Source organism: Salvelinus fontinalis, chromosome 36, assembly GCF_029448725.1.
Source record: "Salvelinus fontinalis isolate EN_2023a chromosome 36, ASM2944872v1, whole genome shotgun sequence".
NCBI lineage: Eukaryota > Metazoa > Chordata > Actinopteri > Salmoniformes > Salmonidae > Salvelinus > Salvelinus fontinalis.
In genome coordinates this window covers 30,649,324-30,673,087 of record NC_074700.1, presented here as the reverse complement: position 1 = coordinate 30,673,087, position 23,764 = coordinate 30,649,324, and the positions used below count along the sequence as shown (strand labels likewise).

Sequence of the window (23,764 nt, the reverse complement as noted above, 5' to 3'; positions counted from 1 at the left end):
GCCCTAACAGGACTGACCCTTAATTTGTGAAGGCAGTGAAAGCGTGCCTTCAGGAGGCCAAAGGTCATTTCAACTCTGGCCCTGGTCCTGGCATGGGCATGGTTGTAGGCCTGCTGTGCTTCCTGGGGGTCTGTGAAAGGTGTCAGGAGAAAAGGCTGGCAGCCATACCCCCTGTCTCCCAGCAACACACCAGAGAATTCACCTGTCAACACAAAATCTCATCATTACTACCTCATAAACACAGTGATTTTCTTGACACAGCCATGATGGTTATAAATAGGGGTTGTGTGGCTTACCTTGTGATAGATTTCAGAGGCCCGAAAGATTCTGGAGTCATGGACTGAGCCAGGCCATTTTGCCACAACATTGCTGATCACACAGTCAGCATTGCAGACCATCTGAAATCATAAGATGAGGAATATTACACCAATCAATGCACATCACTGGCAATGCAGAGTGTTCGTCAATGGACAGTATCAAAAAGTTATGTTCACCTGAACATTAATGCTGTGAAAGGATTTCCTATTCACAAAATCGGCCTCATGGGCACCTGAGGGGGCTTTTATCCTTATGTGTGTGCAGTCCACTGCACCAATGACATTGGGGAAACCTGTCACACAAAGTAATGAGTATCCTACTATGTGTTAACAGTTGTCCTGTAATTTGTAGATCCTCTTACCTGCAATCCTATAGAACTCCTCTTTGATGTCACAGAGTCTTCTGTGGCCAGGGAAGGAGATGAAGACATCTGCTAATGCTTTGATAGCCAGACACACACTCCTTATTGTGCGGCAAATTGTGGCCTTGTTCAGCTGTTCTGCATCCCCCACTGAGTACAGGAAGGCTCCACTAGCAAAAAAGCGCAAGGCCACACAAACCATTTGCTCCACACTCAGTGCATGGCTCCGTGCAGTGCGGTGCTTAATCCTGGGACCCAGTAGTCTGCATAGATACCTGATGCCATCTGCAGAAAACCTGTATCTTTCATATAGATGGTCATCAGGGAAGGCCAGTGGGTCCAACCGGTCCCTGAAAACCCTTTCTCGCCTGAAGGCTCTCCTCAGCACAAGTGCTTCTTCATCCACCACATCTCGCACGAATGGGCATGCCATTGTCAGAGCAGAAAGGAACACACAATTTTGGGCCTTCATATAGGCTAGTGGCCACACCTGGTGCTGGGGGGGTGGGCAAAAGAGGGCGATGCCTTATAACGATGACTTGGTTGTACTGATTGCTGGGAAAATAAAAAAAACCTTAGAAAGATGCCACCGTCCTGTGTGCTCACAATAAGAGCTCATATGTCATGGCTCACTTGACTTTACGAGAATATACCTAATTTTTATTTTGAGCTGTGTCATCTTCTTGGAGCTGGGGGAGGAAAGAAAAATAATGATTAATACATTTGTGTTACAGTTAGCATACAGTGTACATTGAAGGCATATCTCACCTCCCTCTCAAGTTTTTTTATTTCAAGGTCCAGTTTCCTAATTGTCCTATTTTTTATTTCGGACTCCAGTGCAAGATTTTCCATCTTTTTCTTCTTGTACTGAATGTCTATGTCTGCCAGTTCTATTTGGCGCCGGAGGTGGTTGCCATACAACTTTCTGATAGCTTGTGAGCTCTGTGAACACAATACAATTAGCGCAGCTGGAATTTGGCAGGATGTGGTGTCCTTTTATTAATACGCACTATGTTGCCAGGCTGGTTTTCCCACTATAGCATCTGGGTCCTGTAAAAGAAATTAGATTTTTTGATTTTGATGAGGACTCCTCACCATTGTAGAGTAAATAGTACTTTCACAGTCTTAACATGATACCTCATGCCTTCTGGAATCCAGAGAGATGGTCTCCTCCTCATCATCGTCTCCATCATGTGCTGTTGCTGCTGCACTGGGGCCTTCACCCTATCACATTTAATCGGATTCATATTGAAGCTAGTAGACAAGACATGCCAGGCCTACAGTATGCCTTTGATGGAGTACTCACTGGATCAGCATCGTCTGGTGCTTGTGCTGGTGGCTCTAACAGGAACACAGTGCTGCCAGACACTGCAAGGCAATAGGTAAACCAAAGTCAGACAGTCCAAATTGATTCAATATGAATGTGGTTGTATCCCATGTAGAGATGGAAGGACATACCTTGAATGAAGCGGGTGGCATCTTGGGAGGAACCTATGCTCGTCTCTTTCCCCCCAGGGATCCCCTCTAAGACGGGCCTGCCTTTATTTAGCTCCAAGGCCATGTCCTCTGCTGGGGTAAGGTCAGCCTTTGGTGACCCACCACCCGTGCCTTGTCTGTGGGTATTCTTTTTCACTGCTAAAACAGTACAGACAATGTGTGAGCAGGCACCTTCTGGGTACAATATATGCTTGTGCTTTGTTAAATATTAGTCAGGGACCATACCATTCTGCAGAATGTTCTTGTATTTGATTTTGACCTGCTGCCATGTCCGTTTTGGCCCGTTCATGTTTAATCTACACACACACACACACAAACATTTAATGGAGTCACACTGCAAAAAATTACTTGGTATTTTTGTCTTGTTTTCAGTAAAAATATCAAAATATTTATCATAGCTTTATACAGTGTGATGGAGTTACTTTACACAATTTCACTCATATCTGCAGTGCATTTCAATTAAAAATGTAACCGTTTCATAATTACAGTACAACTGCATTTTTGGAGATGTGAATTAAATATTTGAATTGTAATTGTGATGTTTCAGCGGAGCGGTGAGTGTGTAATTGTGCACTACTTACGCATTCAGGCGGTCTGCAATACTTAGCCACGCTTTTTCTCTTTGCTTTATCACCGTGGCGGTGTTGCCTTTCTTCTTAATTATATCTTTTACCTCCTCGTATGCCTCCAGGAGGATTTGTGCTTCCGACGGGGAAAAGTACGCGGCTCTAGTTGCCATGGTAAATCAGTTAATCTGTGATCTGTGGCGGGGTCTATTTGAGTGAGCCGTGAGCGCGCACCTATCCAGGATTGGTTTCACCTGGCTTAATGAATCCGTGTCTGCTCATCCTGGCTTGGTCTTTGTGCAACCAATTAAGCCTGGACGCACATGTTTTGGCTTCATTGAGCTCAGCTGAGTCATTTATCCCGGATGTCTTAATTCTACTTTTGTGCAACAGGCCCCAGGAGTGATAAGTATCATGTTTTGTTGTCTTTATCTGTTGTGGTATAGTACTGTGTTTTTGACAGCTAGGGCCATCTATTGTAGGTGCTTCCTGTCTTCCCAGCGGCCTACTTGGTGTGTGTGAGCTGCTGACTGCTCATTATTTGCAGATAGTTGTTGACACATCCAGGATCAAGGGGCAGGGAAATGTGTGACTAGTTTTAGTAATCAGTGCCTGTATTGGAGGGGGAGTGGTTTCACCTCTCCAAGCCAATCAGCAATTAGTACAGGAAGGTGTGCTCTCCACCTCTCCAAGGCGATTATCAATTAGTGTTAGTACTTCAGTCTCCCCTGGTTTCTCAGCAATTTTGTGGCAAACTAAGACCATCACCAAAACAAAGACGGTTCTGCCAAGTTATTCGAGGAACGCTCCACACCACTCTCTCATCTTACCTAGTTATTTACAGATTCTCATTTTGCTCTTTTGTAGCTTTGTCAACTATGTGTTTATAAATATATATATATTACACCCATTTTCTTCTCAAATTCCTGATATTCAATTACGATCTTGTCTCATCGCTGCCACTCCCCAACGGGCTGGGGAGATGCGAAGGTTGAGTCATGCGTCCTATGAAACATGACCCGCCAATCCGCGCTTCTTAACACCCACCTGATTAACCCGGAAGCCAGTTGCACCAATGTGTCGGAGGAAACACCATTCAACTGATGACCGAAGTCAGCCTGCAGGCGCCCGGCTCGCCACAAGGAGTCGCTAGAGCGCGATGAGCAAAGTAAAGCCCCCCCGACCAAACCCTCCCCTAACCTGGACGACGCTTGGCCAATTGTGCGCCTCCCGGTCACGGCCGGTTGTCACACAGCCTGGGCTCGAACCCAGGTTTGTAGTGACACCTAATGCAGTGCCTTAGACCGCTGCACCACTCTGGAGGCCCTATGTGTGTGTTTTCTGTACCGGTTCACACCTCTCCCTGTAGGCTTTACAGACGCTCCCCACCCCTTGGCTGCAACCCTTTTCATTTAGTGTACCCTACCCGCTCAACCTTCGTGAAATTCCGGGTATCTGGCAGCGTGTGGAACTGCCGATCTGCGGCCAAGAACTCCAAGTTCATCTCAGCCTAGATGCTGCCCTTCAATCCCCTTGACTTTCTGTCCCTGACACAGACATGGATCACCCAAGAGAACACTGCTACTCCAGCTGCTCTTCATCTGACTACTATTTCTCTGATAGTCAGAGAGAATCTGGTCATCGCGTTGGTGGTACAGGTCTACGCATTTCTCTAAGTGGATAATTTAACCTGTCCAGCTCCTCATTTGAATTCCACGCTGTCACTGTCACTTGTCCACTCAAGATTAACATTATTGTCATCTATCACCCACCAGGTGTCCTTGGAGAGTTGCTCAATGAGCTTGACACCTTGATAAGCTCATTTCCTGACGATGGCTCACCGCTCTTCGTACTTGGGACTTCAACCTCCCTACGTCTGCCTTCAATTAATTTCTTTCCAACTCTCTTTCCCCTCCTTGCCTCTTTTGACCTCACTCTTTCCCAGTCCCCTCCAACTCACAAGGCAGGCAATACGCTTGACCTCATCTTTACTAGAGTCTGTTCTCCTACGAATCTCACTACAACCCCCTCCAGGTCTCTGTTCTCCTACTAATCTCACTGTAACCCCCCTCCAGGTCTCTGTTCTCCTACTAATCTCACTGCAACCCCCCTCCAGGTCTCTGTTCTCCTACTAATCTCACTGTAACCCCCCTCCAGGTCTCTGTTCTCCTACTAACCTCACTGTAACCCCCCTCCAGGTCTCTGTTCTCCTACAAATCTCACTGCAACCCCCCTCCAGGTCTCTGTTCTCCTACTAACCTCACTGTAACCCCCCTCCAGGTCTCTGTTCTCCTACTAACCTCACTGTAACCCCCCTCCAGGTCTCTGTTCTCCTACAAATCTCACTGCAACCCCCCTCCAGGTCTCTGTTCTCCTACTAATCTCACTGTAACCCCCCCTCCAGGTCTCTGTTCTCCTACTAACCTCACTGTAACCCCCCTTCAGGTCTCTGTTCTCCTACTAATCTCACTGTAACCCTCCTCCAGGTCTCTCTTCTCCTACTAACCTCACTGTAACCCCCCTCCAGGTCTCTGTTCTCCTACTAATCTCACTGTAACCCTCCTCCAGGTCTCTCTTCTCCTACTAACCTCACTGTAACCCCCCTTCAGGTCTCTGTTCTCCTACTAATCTCACTGTAACCCTCCTCCAGGTCTCTCTTCTCCTACTAACCTCACTGTAACCCCCCTCCAGGTCTCTGTTCTCCTACTAACCTCACTGTAACCCCCCTTCAGGTCTCTGTTCTCCTACTAATATCACTGCAACCCCCCTTCAGGTCTCTGTTCTCCTACTAACCTCACTGTAACCCCCCTTCAGGTCTCTGTTCTCCTACTAATCTCACTGCAACCCCCTCTAGGTCTCTGTTCTCCTACTAACCTCACTGTAACACTCCTCCAGGTCTCTGTTCTCCTACTAACCTCACTGCAACCCTCCTCCAGGTCTCTGTTCTCCTACTAACCTCACTGCAACCCCCCTCCAGGTCTCTGTTCTCCTACTAACCTCACTGTAACCCTCCTCCAGGTCTCTGTTCTCCTACTAATCTCACTGTAACCCCCCTCCAGGTCTCTGTTCTCCTACTAACCTCACTGTAACACCCCTCCAGGTCTCTGTTCTCCTACTAACCTCACTGTAACCCCCCTCCAGGTCTCTGTTCTCCTACTAACCTCACTGCAACCCCCCTCCAGGTCTCTGTTCTCCTACTAACCTCACTGTAACCCTCCCCCAGGTCTCTGTTCTCCTACTAATCTCACTGTAACCCCCCTCCAGGTCTCTGTTCTCCTACTAACCTCACTGCAACCCCCCTCCAGGTCTCTGTTCTCCTACTAACCTCACTGTAACACCCCTCCAGGTCTCTGTTCTCCTACTAACCTCACTGTAACCCCCCTCCAGGTCTCTGTTCTCCTACTAACCTCACTGTAACCCTCCCCCAGGTCTCTGTTCTCCTACTAATCTCACTGTAACCCCCCTCCAGGTCTCTGTTCTCCTACTAACCTCACTGCAACCCCCCTCCAGGTCTCTGTTCTCCTACTAACCTCACTGTAACACCCCTCCAGGTCTCTGTTCTCCTACTAACCTCACTGTAACCCCCCTCCAGGTCTCTGTTCTCCTACTAACCTCACTGCAACCCCCCTCCAGGTCTCTGTTCTCCTACTAACCTCACTGTAACACCCCTCCAGGTCTCTGTTCTCCTACTAACCTCACTGTAACCCCCCTCCAGGTCTCTGTTCTCCTACTAATCTCACTGTAACCCCCCCTCCAGGTCTCTGATCACTACGTTGTTTCATTTTCTGTCTCCCTTTCCTCCAACCCCCTACCCAGATGGTCATGGGCCGTCACAATCTTTGCTCTGTCTCTCTCCTCTTCTATCCTAACATCTCTCCCTTCTGCTAAATCCTTCTCCCTGTGACTAGTGATGTCTGGCCACTCGACAACCTGCCCGCTCGACTCCATCCCCTTCTCCAGACCATCTCTGGAGACCTTCTCCCATTCCTCACTTCCCTCATCAACTCATCCCTGACCACTGGCTGCGTCCCCGCCTCAAGAACCAACACTCGACTCATCTGACGTGAAACTGTAGACCTGTATCTCTTTCTTTTCTTTCCAAAACACTTGAGTGTGCTGTCTCTGATCAACTTTCTTGTTATCGCTCTCAGAAAAATCTTCTTGACCCTAACCAGTCAGACTTCAAGACTGGTCACTCAACCAAGACTGCTCTTCTCTGTGTCATGGAGTCTCTCCGCACAGCCAAAGCTGACTGTCACTCCTCTGTCCTCATCCTCCTAGATCTATCCGCTGCCTTCGCCACCAAGAACCATCAGATCCTCCTCTCCAGCCTCTCAGGCTGGGCGTCTCCGGCTCTGCACGCTCTTGGATTGCATCCTACCTGGCAGGTCGCTCCTACCTGGTGACGTGGAGAGGACCTGTGTCTCCAACACGTACTCTCACTACTGGTGTCCCCTAAGGGCTTGGTTCTAGGCCTCCTCCTCTCTATACACCAAGACACTCAGCTCCATCATATGGTCTCTCCTATCATTGATATGCGGATGACACTCAACTACTTTTCTCCTTCACCCTATTCTGACACCCAGGTGGGTGACACGCATCTCTGCGTGCTTGGCAGATATCTCAACTTGAATGTCGGCCCACCACCTCAAGCTCAACCTCGACAAGACGGAGCTGCTGTTCGTCCCCGGGAAGGCCTGCCCACTATTTTGGAAATTACAAGATTATGTTATAATGCTGTTATTGCATCAAAAGGTTGTTTTATGCAACAGAATAAGGGGTTGTTAGAACACTCATCTGTGTGTGTTCTACTGAGGATGGGCCTCTGGGAAAACACTGACAGGAGATTTACCATGTCTTTTGAGTGATAAAACCTAAAGAGACCGCATTCCAGAGCATGAGTTAACTTCTTATGGATAGGGGGCAGCATTTTCACGTTTGGATGAAAAGCGTTCCCAGAGTAAACTGCCTCCTACTCAGTCCCAGACGTTAGTCTCATTCCAAACGTTGTAAATTGTTGGTTATCTGCACGAACCCAGTCTTCACTATGAGTCATCCATACATCAATTGTCTTAAAATCATTTATTTACTTAGTAATTCACAGAAATGCATAAACAAACAGTAGATAGTTACAGGGAAATGATAACGGAGTTTCCCTAGTGGGATAAACCGGTATCGCGGCTTGGTGGACACAAAGGGAAGTGGTCAACTGAGATGAGACACTACAGAGTTAATAATTATAACAATTGAAATGCTAATTCTTTGCACATGAACGCTCACTCATTCGGGAATAATTGCAATCAATACATATATTTACACTCAGTGTGTCGTCGGGATCTCTGTTAAAAAGTTTGTTTCTGTTAGAGAGTCTGTCCGCCCTCTCTCTCTGTCGTGGTTAGATTGAAGAGTTCAGGGTGACATTCATTCATGTCGTTATAGAATAGATGTTTCGGCGGTTGTCGGTCTTCGCGTTCAATGATACCGAATTCCTAGCTGCAGACTAGTAATTAATATCAAAGACTTGTTCTTATTCTGTCGGTATCGATAGTCTAAGAGTTTAACCACGTGGGATTGTTAAAAGATTCAGCAATCGTCTCAAACCTGGGCCCTCTCGTTAAGCTGGTCTGCAACCTTTGTTCTCTCGTATTGAGAGATACATGGTCTGTTGAGAAAATCTCAAGGTGGGGGTTTTATTCCTGTGTGGCTCAGTTGGTAGAGCAACGCCAGGGTTGTGGGTTCAATTCCCACGGGGGGACCAGGGTTCAATTCCCACGGGGGCACTAGGATGAATATGTATGAACTTTCCAATTTGTAAGTCGCTCTGGATAAGAGCGTCTGCTAAATGACTTAAATGTAAATGTAAATGTAATTCGGAAGAGCAGAAAAAGGCTGTCTCATGACGCCAGGTCCTAACTGTGTTCATGTGTGTCCAGTGACTTAAGTGAAACTTTACACAGAAATACAATTCTCTCATATTACATTATTACATAGCATCCCATAATTTCACAAATAGTTTAATCTTTCTTCATTCATCCTGTACAACAATTAGATGTAAGCCTCATATCTGAGGCTATTGTATAAACAGCGTTATGGTAATGTGACCGTATTGTCTCCCATGAGTTTCACAAAATGGTACCAAACGGGCCAGTTTGAAGCTGGATTCTTCACCGATCTTTTATACCTTCTCCAGAACATAAATGTCGTTCGGTTCTCCAGTTCTGTGAGTTGGAAGAAATTCCTTTGTTCTCTCTATGAAAATTCACTCTCTCTCTATACTGTGGCCATGAGGAGATAATCTCCTCCAGGAATTTACGACCTCTCTCTGACCAAAGCAGCCTGGGTGTAGGAGACAGGGGGGTAGGGGGATTGTGCATAGAAAAGGGCTGGTGCAGAGGGAGGGGTGCTCGCTGTACCCAAAGAGGGCAACGTCATGACAATCCTATATCCATGAAAGATCAAATTAATACCATGAAAGATAAAACTGAATGAGAAACAATCTTAGACAGATGGAAGGAGATCTTTTCTAGAAAGTAAACATGTTTTCATGGGTCAATAACATCAGTCAGACTATTCTGGGAAACGATAACATGTATACAAACTGTGGTTATAATGTCTTGCCCGACTCACACCTCTCCCTTGAGATTAATGAGTTGGGGGCGCTAGAGAGCGTGCTATGGAGTAGACGTGCTTTGCTAGAGCTCCGCTCAATTTTGAAACAAATTAGTATTTATCTTAACCTCTCACAACCTATAACTTCAAACAAATATGACAAAGGGAAAAGGCAACAAAAAAGGGGGCGCTAAACAAGATCATTTGAATGAGATAGACAACGAACCAATTTCAACGTCGCCGACCCACGAGGAGCTAGCTGAAGAGGCTAGCTTCCAAGAGTTCCCCACAGATCCTACTCAACGTGACATACTGGCTACCATAAACTCACTAAGCAAGAAGGTGGACACAATGTTGGCTGATATCTCAAAGAGTATTGGGACTTTGACTGAAACTGTGAAGGCAACTAAGGGAAGGGTGCATGAGGTTGAGCAGACGACAGTCGATCACGAGGCCAGGCTACAGGACATAGAGAAACAGTGCGCAACGTTCAAAAATGACAACAAAACCCTGAAGGCCCGACTGGAAATGCTCGAGTCGCATTCAAGACGCCAGAACATCCGAATATGTGGGATCCAGGAGGACACTGAGAAAGGGAAACCCACTGAATTTGTCTCGGAGCTGATACCGGCATTGCTGGTGAGTGAACACTTCAAAACGGCCATCCTGATCGACCGCGCACACAGATCACAGGCAACGAAGCCGGCCAAGGGCGGGCCACCAAGGCCATTCATTGTAAGGCTGCACTATCCCCACACCAGGGATCTCATCCTCAAGCTGGCTAGTCAAAAGTTCCCCCTTAACTACAACGGAGCCAGGGTGTCTTTCTACCCAGATCTTACCTTGGAGGTGAGGAACCAACGGAAAGAGTATGATGAGGTACGCAACAAATGCAGGGCGGCTAACAGCCAATATGGGTTCATCTTCCCAGCCCGGTTTAAGGTGACAGTCGAGGGATCAACACTTACTTTGACAACCCAAAAGAGGCCGATCTGTTCTTGTCAAGCAAGCTCCCTGGCTGAGGATACAGAACGGCTAAATGTCTACCAGCTAAATGCCCAAATACAGGCCAGGAATGTGTTTGAATTGAATTTCCGGCCTATGTCTTTTCGATCAGAAGATCAGAAATTGGGACTTATATGGTAGGTGAGATGTTGTGGCTAATATAGCATTGTTTGGCATGTCATGTTTTAGCGCCACTCACCTCCTAACGTGAGAGTTAAGTTAAGTGTTATTTAATATTAGTTTATATGCGGAGCATCTATAGACGACGAGTTAGTTCAAGCTGTATGTCTAGACACCATAAGGTTTGTGTGTTAGCCAAGGAGTGCTTCGTTTGGGGAAGTCACTCAGTAAAGGGACGGGAGGGGGGGTGGTGTCTGTGTTTTATGTTCACGTTTATTAATACAGGTGACTTGACAAGCTCCCGTACGGCGGGACATTTTTCTTCTGGGTTTTGTATGACAGCAGCAATTTGCTTTAAAATAAGAAATGCCACATAGTGACCGAGCACAGAATAGACCTGGTGGAATAAAGATAGTCAGCTGGAACTGTAATGGCTTACGGCATGTCGTGAAACGAGCTAAGGTTTTTTTCTCATCTTAAATCACTGGGCGCTGACAGTGCTTCTTCAAGAAACGCATATTAAACGCTCCGCTCAGGACAAGCTACGAGTCGGCTGGATCGGTCAGATATACCAGTCTAATTGTGATGCAAAAGCGAGAGGGGTAGCAATCCTGATAAGGAAAAACATTCCTTTTGTTTACTCAACCTCGATTTCAAATCCTAATGGTCGGTATATTATTGTGGCTGGTACACTGAATTCAAAACCAGTAACCTTGGTCAATTTATATGGACCCAATTTCGATGATCCATTATTTTTTCAAAGGGTCTAGTTTAGGAAGTTCACATTCAGCGAGAAAGCGTTCCATAGTTTGTGGATCAGTAGCATCGCATTTTGATTGGTATAGCTCTGAGTAAAACTGCGCAAAGCATTTATTAATGTCCTGCGGATCTGTTACTATTTTACACTTCTTGTCTTTTATTTTGTGAATAGCTCTAGATGCCTGTACATGCCTTAGCTGTCTTGCTAATAATTTATGTGGTTTGTCCCCCAGTTCAAAATAACTTTGTTGCGTTCTAGCAAGTAAAGAGCCCACCCGTTTCGAAAGGATGGTATTGTGTTCATACTTTAACTTTGTGATCTTCTCAAGGACTGTATATGAGGAATTTGTCCTAAAAACGTTCTCCTGTTCCCCTAACTCTCTTTCAATTTCTCTCAGCCTAGTATTGGCACGTTTCTTCCTCTCTGATGTATAAGAAATAATGTAACCTCTAATCACAGCCTTTAGAGATTCCCAAAGGGTGGAGTCGTCAACATCCCCCGTGTCGTTAGTTCTGAGGAAAAAGGCAATCTGCTCCTTCAAATACTGACAAAAAGCCTCATCTTTCAACTGGTATGCGTCTAAGCGCCACGGTCGCCGACCTGTCGACATATTGTCGAGTTTCAGCACCATGGACAGAGGAGAGGGGACCGTAATTAGAATGGGGTGATAGGTAACCGACTCAGCTGCTGAAATTTGTTTGGAGTCCAACAAAAAATAGTCAATTCTGGAATATGATTTATGAACTGATGAAAAGAAAGCATAATCCCTGTCTGTTGGGTGCGTCAGTCTCCAAATATCGACAATGTTAAGGTTTGTCATCAATGTATTTAGACAGACACTGGCATTTGATTGTTGATGTGACATTGATAGCTGTTTATCTAAAAGAGGATCGAACGTACAGTTTAAGTCACCTCCAACAATAACACTTGTATCCGAGATATTTGGTATGGCCTTACTAGACAGGGGGGCAGCTGCTGCACTCGATGCAGGGATAACCTTAGAGGAAATTAACACAGCGATAGCACAATTTCCAAACAGCAAGGCCCCTGGGCCCGATGGATATGTAATAGAATTCTATAAGAAGTACTGCGCCAGTCTAGCTCCACTTATGTTGCGAATGTTTCAACAATCCAAAGAAAATGCCAAACCCCCCCAAACACTGTATGAAGCTACAATAGCACTGATCTCGAAAAAAGATAGAGATTCCATGGAGATGTCGTCTCTTCGCCTCGTGTCGTTACTCCCCATAGAAAATAAGGTGTTGACAAAGATATTGGCAAACCGATTGAAAAAATATATTTCCGACATCATACACCCTGACCAGACAGGTTTTATCCCGGGCCGACATATATACTACAATTTGAGACGCCTTTTCAACGTAATGTATCATGATCATAAAGTTGAGGCAGTGGTAATAGCTCTTGACGCAGAGAAGACATTTGATCAGATTGAGTGGAAGTATATGATGTCGGTTCTGGAGCATTTCGGGTTTGGAAAGGAATGTATTAATTGGATAAGAATTATTTATGCACACCCAATGGCGTCAGTGGTAACCAATCAGGAAATGTCGCAGTCATTCCGCCTGTTCAAGGGCTGCGGACAGGGGTGCCCTATTTCGCCTGCTCTCTTCGCTATAGCCATGGACCCTCCTTGCTACTCGCATTCGGGCATGTGCCGATATAGCTTCTGTTAAAATAAAAGACACCCAACAGAAAAGTTCCCTATATGCAGACGATGTTCTTTTGTTTTTATCCAAGCCTAAAACTTCTATTCCTCCCTTACTTTATAAACTTTATAAATACATCTGGCTACAAGATAAACTGTCAAAAAAGAGAATTGATGCAGAAATCACGGCCTGTGGCTATGCATTTTCTGCAATCTACCCCATTTAGAAACGGTGATGGACAAGTTCACAAGCCTTGGCATTGTAGTGACAAGAGACCTTGATCAGCTATTGAAAGCGAATTGGGACATGAAAATTATTCAGCTGAAACAAATATAGATTTTTGGAAAACTCTGCCTATTTCCTTGGTTGGTCATATAAACGCTATTAAAATGGTTGTCCTACCCAGGTTTCTTTACCTCTTCCAATGTCTACACAATTTCATACCACAAAGCTATTTTAAGAAACTGGATTCAATAGTAACTCCATTTTTATGGGATAACAAGGCAGCCAGAATTTCAAAGAAGCATTTATGCAAGTACAAGATAGAGGGGGGCTTTGGCCTTCCTCACTTCAAACTGTATTATTGGGCTACTAATCTGAACATTGTGTCTTTCTGGAGGGAAAGTTTACCTGGGATGAGACAGAAGGATATGCCTTCATGGCTTTTGATCGAGCAGGCCTCCTGTCAACGTTCCTCACTCCCTGCACTTGTTAATAGCCCATCATATGTGAAAAAAGCCACTTATGACTCCAATCCAGTCATTTGTCATACGTTTAGGATCTGGAAACAGATTAGGGATTTTATTAACATACCCACTGTTTACATAGACAGCCCGATTAGCCTGAATCATGCTTTCCACCCTGCATTGGATGATGTGGTGTTTTCACAGTGGAGGGAGAAGGGGCTCACAACAATTGGTAATTTATACATGGATGGTCAGTTAGCTTCATTTTCAACAATTACAGGGAAAGTTTAACATGCCAACAACACATTTTTTCAGATTCCTCCAAATCAGGAATTTCTCAAGGACACATATCCCACAGTATGGCATTAAGCCCAATAATCCTACATTAGATAGCCTGATCCTTGTCAAACCCCATTCAAAAGGGCCAGTCTCTAGACTGTATGATGTGCTACAGGCCCACATAGAGGTATCCACAGACACTATTAAAAGGGCTTGGGAACAAGAACTTGGTTCAGAAATCTCAGATGAGGACTGGATAGAAGCTCTCAGGAATATAACCCACAGTTCAGTGAATGCCAGACACAACCTTGTACAGTTTAAGGTGATACACAGGTTACACTACTCAAAAGTAAAACTGCATAAAATATTCCCGGACACCTCACCACTGTGTGAGAGGTGCAAGCAGGAGGGGACGTGCCCTAAATTACATGCTTACTGGGCTCTCATTTTTGATGACTTATCTAAAGCCTTCGATAGAGTTCTAGCCCCAGACTCATTGATCGCTCTGTTTGGTACAGTTGATGGGAATAACCAGGAAGTGAAGTCTGTCTCTCTTTGTACTCTATTAGCCAAAAGGCTCATATTGCAATTTTGGAAATTAGAGACTGTACCTACCTTTGAAATGTGGTTACGGGATTTAGGGAATGTATTACATATGGAAAAGATTCGATACAACACCTCCAATAGAAGTCCATTTTTTTTACAAAATATGGCAGCCGATACTGGATAAATGGTCTAGTCCCGCTTCATAACTGGGCTGACGATCTGCTGCTACTCTATGCTGTACTCCACTCTATATTTATTTTGGGTTTAACTACACTGCTTGTAATGACTATATGCTGTCTTATTAAACATGTACCACCTAATAGGATTTAGTTTTATTTTGTGTATGTGTGAGTTAACTTTTGTTTTGTCCTCTAAACTGGCCATCCCATCCAACAGTACAATGAATGTCATTGTTTGTATTGCTGTCTTTTTTACTTTATTTTTATTGGAAAATAATAAACATATTATAAAAAAAAGAGATTAATGAGTTAGGTTACCCCTGCTTCAGGTCTATGACCTACAGGCGTTGCTCTTCCAGCCCCGCCCCCAGCAACCCAGTGATAGCAACCACAGCTGGAGTGGGAGAAACCTTTTCTATTAAAAACCACTCAGCTGGAATTCAGCTCAGGGGTCGTAGTTCATCAGGATCTCCTAGGGCAATAAGACCAGGAGAACTTGAGGGGGTGTATAATTTCTCAGCTCGGCAACTGTTTATTATTAAATAAATACTTTTGTTTTACACCCAGGGATGCGCGTCACAAACCCTTCACTTGTGGACCAGGAGTTCCTCAAAGGACTGGAACCTAGTGTCCTACGAGATGAAAGAGGTATACTCACCTTGTCATGCTGAGACACACACATCCCAAAGCATGGACCCAACACAGTAACAAAGAGGAAACCCTCTGGTCTATTTGGGTCGGTGGCCCCTCCAGAGGAAATGCACAGACAGTATTTATTCAAGCAAAGCCTTTTATAATCAGTCTACACATCCTATGGATTCTCTAGCTCTCCACCTCCAGGAAACACAATCCTGTTCCTAAAGAAAAACACTAATTATATGACCCTGCACGTGTGGGTAAAAAGCAGAAGCTTACCTCTAACTGATGTCTTAGAATTCAGAAAAAGTTAACAACAAAATACAGCAGTAGAATATTTATCAAAAAGGCCCCAGAGAGAGAGGTTCTAAAAACAGGCCGTCTGCAGACAAAGACAAATAACCTGCCAACAATGACTTATATACAGTCCAGCCTCGCTTGTAAACTCCTCCCTCTACCAGTTACATCTGATTCACACAATACAGGAATACCCCCTTATCCAATCACTACTCCCCTAGTTACAAAACATCCCCCTTATCCAATCACTACTCCCCTGGTTACAAAACATCCCCTTATCCAATCAATACTCCCCTAGTTACAAAACATCCTCCTTATCCAATCACTACTCCCCTAGTTACAAAACATCCTCCTTATCCAATCACTACTCCCCTGGTTACAAAACATCCCTCTTATCCAATCACTACTCCCCTGGTTACAAAACATCCCTCTTATCCAATCACTACTCCCCTGGTTATGTAATGCTCACATTGATTGTATAAGGGGGATGTTGTCTACAATTTCTTGAGATCGGATACATCTGGGTGGCTACTTTGAAGAATCTAAAACATTACATTTATTTTTATTTAACACTTTTTTGGTTACCACATGATTCCATATGTGTTATTTCATAGTTTTGATGTCTTCACTATTATTGTACAATGTAGAAAATAGTAAAAATAAAGAAAAACCCTTGAATGAGTAGGTGTATCCAAACTTTTGACTGGTACTGTAAATCTATTTACAAGTGGGAATACTTGGGAACAGATTGACCAAATATTATATATTTTTTTAAATGAAATCTTGTTTTGCTTAGAAAACTTGGGGGGCAAATAAAAACCACCAACGGGCCACCTATTGGAAAACCTGCATCAGATCTGGACATATTGTATCCATATCTGACTACGACATTGAGTGTTCACAACTCTCCAACACCATCCCTCAGTTGTTCACCTAAAAAGTGGTGGTTGTCTGAACTGCAGATTGTCCATTTCATACACCAAGAGTAGCAACATTACCTGTTAGGCTCAGACAACAGCCCCATTATATCATTACTGTGACATTGGACTGAGCAGGATCAGGAGGACCAGCTAGAGTTGGTCCACAGGTGTATCTCAATACTCTCCTAGTCCCCTGTCTGTGTGCTCATTCATTTTCTTTGTGGATGTTTTTCACGTGTTAGCAGATTAGTCTTCTGAATGAATATTTTATCACAGACTGAGCAGCCATGTTGTTTCCGATTGAAGCTTTTCCCACAGTCCCCACAGCTACATGATTTCTCTCTGGTGTGAGTCAGTTTGTGCGTAGTTAAGGTCTGCTTACGATTGAAACTTTTCCCACAGTCACCACAGGTGAATGGTTTCTCTCCTGTGTGAATCAGCATATGTCTCCTTAGGTCCCCCTTCAGAATAAAGCTCTTCCCGCAGGCATCACAGCTAAATGGTTTCTCTCCTGTGTGAGTCAGTATATGCCTCATTAGGACCCCCTTCTGAATGAAGCTTTTCCCACAGTCCCCACAGCTAAATGGTGTCTCTCTGGTGTGAGTCAGTTTGTGCGTAGTTAAAGTCTCCTTGCGATTGAAGCTTTTCCCACAGTCACCACAGGTGAATGGTTTCTCTCGTGTGTGAGTCAGTATATGTCTCCTTAGGTCCCACTTCTGAATAAAGCTCTTCCCACATTCACCACAGCTAAATGATTTCTCTCCTGTGTGAATCAGTATATGTCTACTTAGTGCCCTGTTCTGAATAAATCTCTTCCCACAGTCACCACAGCTAAATGGTTTCTCTCCTGTGTGAGTCAGTTGATGTTCAGTTAGGTGCCCCTTCCGATTGAAGCTTTTCCCACAGTCACCACAGACAAATGGTTTCTCTCCTGTGTGAGTCAGTTGATGTTCAGTTAGGCTAACCTTCCGAATGAAGCTTTTCCCACAGTCACCACAGACAAATGGTTTCTCTCCTGTGCGAGTCAGTTGATGTTCAGTTAGGCTCACCTTACGATTGAAGCTTTTCCCACAGTCACCACAGCTAAATGGTTTCTCTCTGGTGTGAGTCAGTTTGTGAGTAGTTAAAGTCTCCTTGCGATTGAAGCTTTTCCCACAGTCACCACAGGTGAACGGCTTCTCTCCTGTGTGAGTCAGTTTATGCCTGGTTAGGAAATCCGCTCGATTGAAGCTTTTCCCACAGTCACCACAGATAAATGGCTTCTCTGCTGTGTGAATCCTCATGTGACTGGACAGATCTCCATTGAGTTTGAAGGTCTTTCCACATAGAGGGCAGGTGCAGGGTTTCCCACCGTGACAGAGTCGGACATGGGCCTTCAGTTTACAGGTGGACTTGTAGCGGTTTTGGCAGGAACTACATTCACTGGGTCTCTTACTGAAGAGAGTCACATGTCTCTGCAGGTCAGCTTTCAGAGCAAATGTTCCACCACAGTCACGGCAGTGATGAGTTTTTCTAGCTGTGGTGCTGGGTTTGGAACAGTGTTTCTCTAATGGTGGACTGGGATCCAATGGTGGACTGGGATCCAATGGTGGGCTGCTGTCAAGTCCGACTGGGTCACTGCTTACAGCTGAACTGTGGCTGGAGGCATTGTTTTGATTATCTGGAGGGTCACAGGGAATGTAGAGATCCTTAATGTGGGTCACAGTGCCAAAATGTGTGAGATCCACTGGGTTAGAGTCTCTCTCTCTGTTCTCCACAGTCTGGGTTTGGGGAAGAGTCAAGGACTGAAGTGGGTCCTGATCACATTCACTTTTCACACAGGAAGGAGTGAATATGGAGTCTTTGGTATCAAAGAGCCCTTGAAGCTGCTCTTCCTCCTGACTGGTCCTGACTTCCTCCTGTTCCTCTTTAATCTGTGTGGTCTCTGGGTCCTTCTGTCCCAGACTGGGGCTCCACTCCTGCTCACAGTGCTGCTGCTCAGGGGGAACTTCCTCTTCAGAGACAGAAAGAGAGAACTGCAGGGAGTCTGGAGGGAAGGAGAGGAGGAGCAGAGGTTATTTATATACTACAGAATTAAATAGAACACTTGAATCACAAATGTGAATTATAGAACTCAATGATTTTTTAATTGAAAATGTCTTTACTGGTATTGATCCTAAATAATAACAGGAGCTAAAATAATGTGCAATACAGATAAATAGTTTTACTGCTCCCAAACTTGATATTTTAATAAAGCTTGTACACGTCCTAATAATGTGAAAGATTTCTCAGAAAACTAGATGTTTTGGTCACCGTATGCTCACTAGAAGTTGGCTGATTAATTAGGGCCAATTTCAAGTTTTCATAACAATCGGTTATCGGCATTTTTGGACACTGATTATGGCCGATTACACTGCACTCCACAAGGAGACTGTGTGGCAGGCTGACTACCTGTTATGCGAGTGCAGCAAGGAGCCAAGGTAAGGTGCTAAGGTAAGGTGCTAGCTAGCATTAAACTTATCTTATAAAAAACAATCAATCTTAACATAATCACTAGTTAACTACACATGGTTGATGATATTACTAGTTTATCTAGCTTGTCCTGCGTTGCATATAATCGATGCGGTGCCTGTTAATTTATCATTGAATCTCAGCCTACTTCCCCAAACATGTGATTTAACAAGCGCATTCGTGAAAAAAGCACAGTCGTTGCACCAATGTACCTAACCATAAACATCAACGCCTTTCTTAAAATCAATACACAAGTATATATTTTTTAAACATGCATATTAAGTTAATATTGCCTGCTAACATGAATTTATTTTAACTAGGGGAATTGTGTCACCTCTCTTGCGTTCTGTGCAACAGAGTCAGGGTATATGCAACAGTTTGGGCTGCCTGACTCGTTGCAAACTAATTTGCCAGAATTTTACAAAATTATGACATAACATTGAAGGTTGTGCAATGAAACAGCAATATTTAGACTTAGGGATGCCACCCGTTAGATAAAATACAGAACGGTTCCGTATTTCACTGAAAGAATAAACGTTTTGTTTTCAAAATGATAGATTCCGGATTTGACCATATTAATGACCTACGGCTCGTATTTCTGTGTGTTATTATATTATAATTAAGTCTATGATTTGATAGAGCAGTCAGACTGAGCGGTGGTAGGCAGCAGCAGGCTCGTAAGCATTCATTCAAACAACACTTTCGTGCATTTGCCAGCAACTCGTCGCAATGCTTCAAGCATTGAGCTGTTTATGACTTCAAGCCTATCAACTCCTGAGATTAGGCTGGCAATACTAAAGTACCTATTAGAACATCCAATAGTCAAAGGAATATGAAATACAAATGGTATAGAGAGAAATAGTCCTATAATAACTACAACCTAAAACTCCTTACCTGGGAATATTGAAGACTCATGTTAAAAGGAACCACCAGCTTTCATATGTTCTCATGTTCTGAGCAAGGAACTTAAACGTTAGCTTTTTTACGTGGCACATATTGCACTTTTACGTTCTTCTCCAACACTTTGTTTTTGCATTATTTAAACCAAATTGAACATGTTTCATTATATATTTGAGACTAAATTGATTTTATTGATGTTTTATATTTAGTTAAAATAAAAGTGTTAATTCAGTATTGTTGTAATTGTCATTATTACAAATATATATATAAAAATCGACCGATTAATCGGTATTGGCTTTTTTGGTCCTCCAATATTTTGTATCGGCGTTGAAAAATCATAATCGGTCGACCTCTAATGCTTACTTCTATTATGACCTCACGGCGTTTAAGATGAGCAGAGTCAGGGGTCTACAGGACTGAAGCTGTACTCTGCCTACTGCCATCATCAATGTAATATTGAATTACTAGTGTGAACGTAAACGTACTCACCATCTCTAATGAAATGCATTGGAGTCAGAGAGGCTGTGCTATATAAGCTATTTCAATAATATTTTCCTGACGGATAACTTTTTAATTATGCCCGGTGAATCTTAGCTATATTATAAACTGTTCTTTAAAAATGGATGCAATGGAGATCCCTGTTACCGGAAACAGTTTATTAACTAAGTAGAACAGTAGCTAGCTAGGTATTAGATCTACATACAAACCTATTCTACATAGTTTTATCTCTGGTGTGATCCGCAGCAGTCTCCGTAGCAGATCATTCTCCTCCTGGTACTCTGTTACAGTTTCCTCAACCGCACCAAAAATCTCCACAGCAGCAGATGCCGTTAAACGCTCATTTAAAAACACACGAAACAACTGTAGTTTAGATGTTTTCAGTGGACTGAGAGTTGGGTGTTCAGCTCGTACGGCTTCTTGACATGGTTCCTCCTGATCACATTCACTTTTCACACAGGAAGGAGTGAATATGGAGTCTTTGGTATCAAAGAGCCCTTGAATCTGCTCTTCCTCCTGACTGGTCCTGACTTCCTCCTGTTCCTCTTTAATCTGTATGGTCTCTGGGTCCTCCTGTCCCAGACTGGGGCTCCACTCCTGCTCACAGTGCTGCTGCTCAGGGGTAACCTCCTCTTCAGAGACAAAGAGCTGCAGGGAGTCTGGAGGGAAGGAGCAGAGGTTACCTATATAGACTTTAGACATGCCTGAGTGCACAATGCCATTTCTAAATGCTTATGTATTTATTTAAACAGTGAAACAACATTTACAAATGTGGATCTATACTCCAGAATTTGGGATTTGAGATCAAATGTTTTATATGTGGTGACAATACAGAATGTCACCTTTCATTTGAGCGGATTTTCATAATATCCGTTTTACCATTTAGAAATCAAAGCACTTTATGTATCTAGTCCCCCAACGTGAAGAAGTCATAAGCGTTTGGATAAAGTAACGTAGTGTATTACAGTAGTCAGAAGTGTAGTATTTGATCCCATATTCCTTACACACATTCATCTTGTGAAACCACAAACTTGTTGAATGCTTTTGCAGTTTGTTTTGGTTGTGTTGTGTGTTTTGCCCAATAAGAAGTGAATGGTGAATAATGTAATAATAAGCTTGGAGTCCCTTTTATTGTAAATACAATAGAATCTGTTCCTGGATAATAATGAATGAATCTTCAATGACGACAAGTGAGAAAGTTAAAAGAAACAAAGATGACCATCATATCGCCCCCAAAAAGCTAACCTCCCGTTATTGGGGGGGGGGGGTGTATGATCTTTATTCGTGATTTTGACGGATATTATCTTCATTATTCGTGATTATCCGTAATCATAGTATCATCCACATGAATGTATACGTGTTCAGAAACATTTATATTCTCATTTCCAATTTAAAAAATGACTCCAAAAGAACAATACATTACACTTGAAATGTTAGTCATTTAGCAGACGCTCTTTTCTCCAGCAATTACAGGAGACATCAGGGTTAAGTGCCTTGCTCAAGTGCACATGGACAGATTTTTCACCTAATGTAGAAATAGTGAAGGGGTCTGAATACTTTTCGAATGCACTGTACATACGTACCTGTTCTACATAGTTTAACCTCCGATGTGATCAGCAGCAGTCTCCGTAGCCGATCATTCTCCTCCTGGTATTTCAGTACCGTTTTCTCAACTTCCCCGAAAATCTCCACAGTAGCCGCAGTTAAGCGCTCATTTAAAAACACATGAAACGACTGTTGTTTAGACATTTTAAGTTGGCTATTAGCTTCTTCCATGAGGAAAAAATGGTGTTCACTAAAAAGGAAATCCACTCGCAGGCTCACTTCCGCCTGTATCAGCGGGTGGCAAGCCCATAAACACAGCGCCTCTATGTAGATGGAGCGTTAACTACAAGGTATAGACATTTTAGATTTATTTAACTAGGCAACTCAGTTTAGAACAAATTATTATTTACAATGACGACATCCTGGGGAATAGTGGGTTAATTGGCTTGTTCAGAAAGACAGATTTTAACCTTGTCAGTACTGGGATTCAATCCAGCAACCTTTTGATTACTGGCCCAACACTCTAACCACGAGGCTACTTGCCGCCCAAGACTAGTGGTGATAATGGAAATAGATAACTACATGTGGGGAAAACGTTATAATACGTTATATTACTTATTGTATGAACTGAATTGAAAGACAACTCATTGTAACACAGGCGACTCCTGAAAGCTGCAACGGCTTGGGACTTCATTCTATAGCTAGACGACTCATGATATCTCCAGGAGTGATAAGTATCATGTTTTGTTGTCTTTATCTGTTGTGGTCTAGTACTGTGTTTTTGACAGCTAGGGCCATCTACTGTAGGTGCTTCCTTTCTTCCCAGCGGCCTACTTGGTGTGTGTGAGCTGCTGACTGCTCATTATTTGCAGATAGTTGTTGACACATCTAGGATCAAGGGGCAGGGAAATGTGTGACTAGTTTTGGTAATCAGTGCCTGGATTGGAGGGGGAGTGGTTTCACCTCTCCAAGGCAATCAGCAATTAGTACAGGAAGGTGTGCTCTCCACCTCTCCAAGGCAATTATCAATTAGTACAGGAAGGTGTGCTCTCCACCTCTCCAAGGCGATTATCAATTAGTACAGGAAGGTGTGCTCTCCACCTCTCCAAGGCGATTATCAATTAGTACAGGAAGGTGTGCTCTCCACCTCTCCAAGGCAATTATCAATTAGTGTTAGTACTTCAGTTTCCCCTGGTTTCTCAGCAGCAGCTGTAAGCAGCGGTTTTGTGGCAAACTAAGACAGTCACTGAAACAAATATGGTTCTGCCAAATCATTTGAGGAACGCTCCACACCACTCTCTCACTTGATTATCTTACCTAGTTATTTACACATTCTCATTTTGCTCTTTTGTAGCTTTGTCAACTATGTGTATAAATATATATATATTACCCCCCTTTTCTCCTCAATTCCTGATATCCAATTACGATCTTGTCTCATTGCTGCCACTCCCCAACGGGCTGGGGAGATGCGTCCTCTGAAACATGACCTGCTAAACCGCGCTTCTTAACACTTCTTCTTCGCTTCTTAGCCCGCTTAACCCGGAAGCAAGCTGCAGCAATGTGTCAGAGGAAACACTGTTCAACTGACGAACAGGGTCAGCCTGCAGGCGCCCGGCCCGCCACAAGGAGTCGCAAGAGCGTGATGAGCCAAGAATAGCCCCCCTGGCCAAACCCTCCCCTTTATATTTGAAGGAGCAGGCTGGTGATTGTGACCCTGTTACTATCTGGGGAAAGTTGGTGCCTGCAGCTGGTGTCCCTGTTCATGTCCCAGCTGATGTCCCTGTTGATTTCCCAGCTGTTGTCCCTGTTCATGTCCCTGTTCATGTCCCAGCTGTTGTCCCTGTTCATGTCCCAGCTGATGTCCCTGTTCATGTCCCAGCTGATG

At 43.9% G+C, this 23,764-nt stretch overlaps 1 protein-coding gene across 1 annotated transcript; it reads right to left on the bottom strand.

Annotated features, from left to right (window-relative positions):
* Window positions 1–15,093: 15,093 nt before the first annotated feature.
* On the bottom strand, window positions 15,094–22,255 carry LOC129835750 (zinc finger protein 708-like). Its single transcript, XM_055901512.1, has 3 exons — window positions 21,918–22,255; window positions 20,544–20,993; window positions 15,094–18,472 (listed from the first exon to the last, which is right to left on the bottom strand). Exons 1-3 carry the CDS (start codon window positions 22,108–22,110, stop codon window positions 16,656–16,658), a joined length of 2,460 nt encoding a protein of 819 aa, XP_055757487.1. The 5' UTR covers window positions 22,111–22,255; the 3' UTR covers window positions 15,094–16,655.
* Window positions 22,256–23,764: the final 1,509 nt, after the last annotated feature.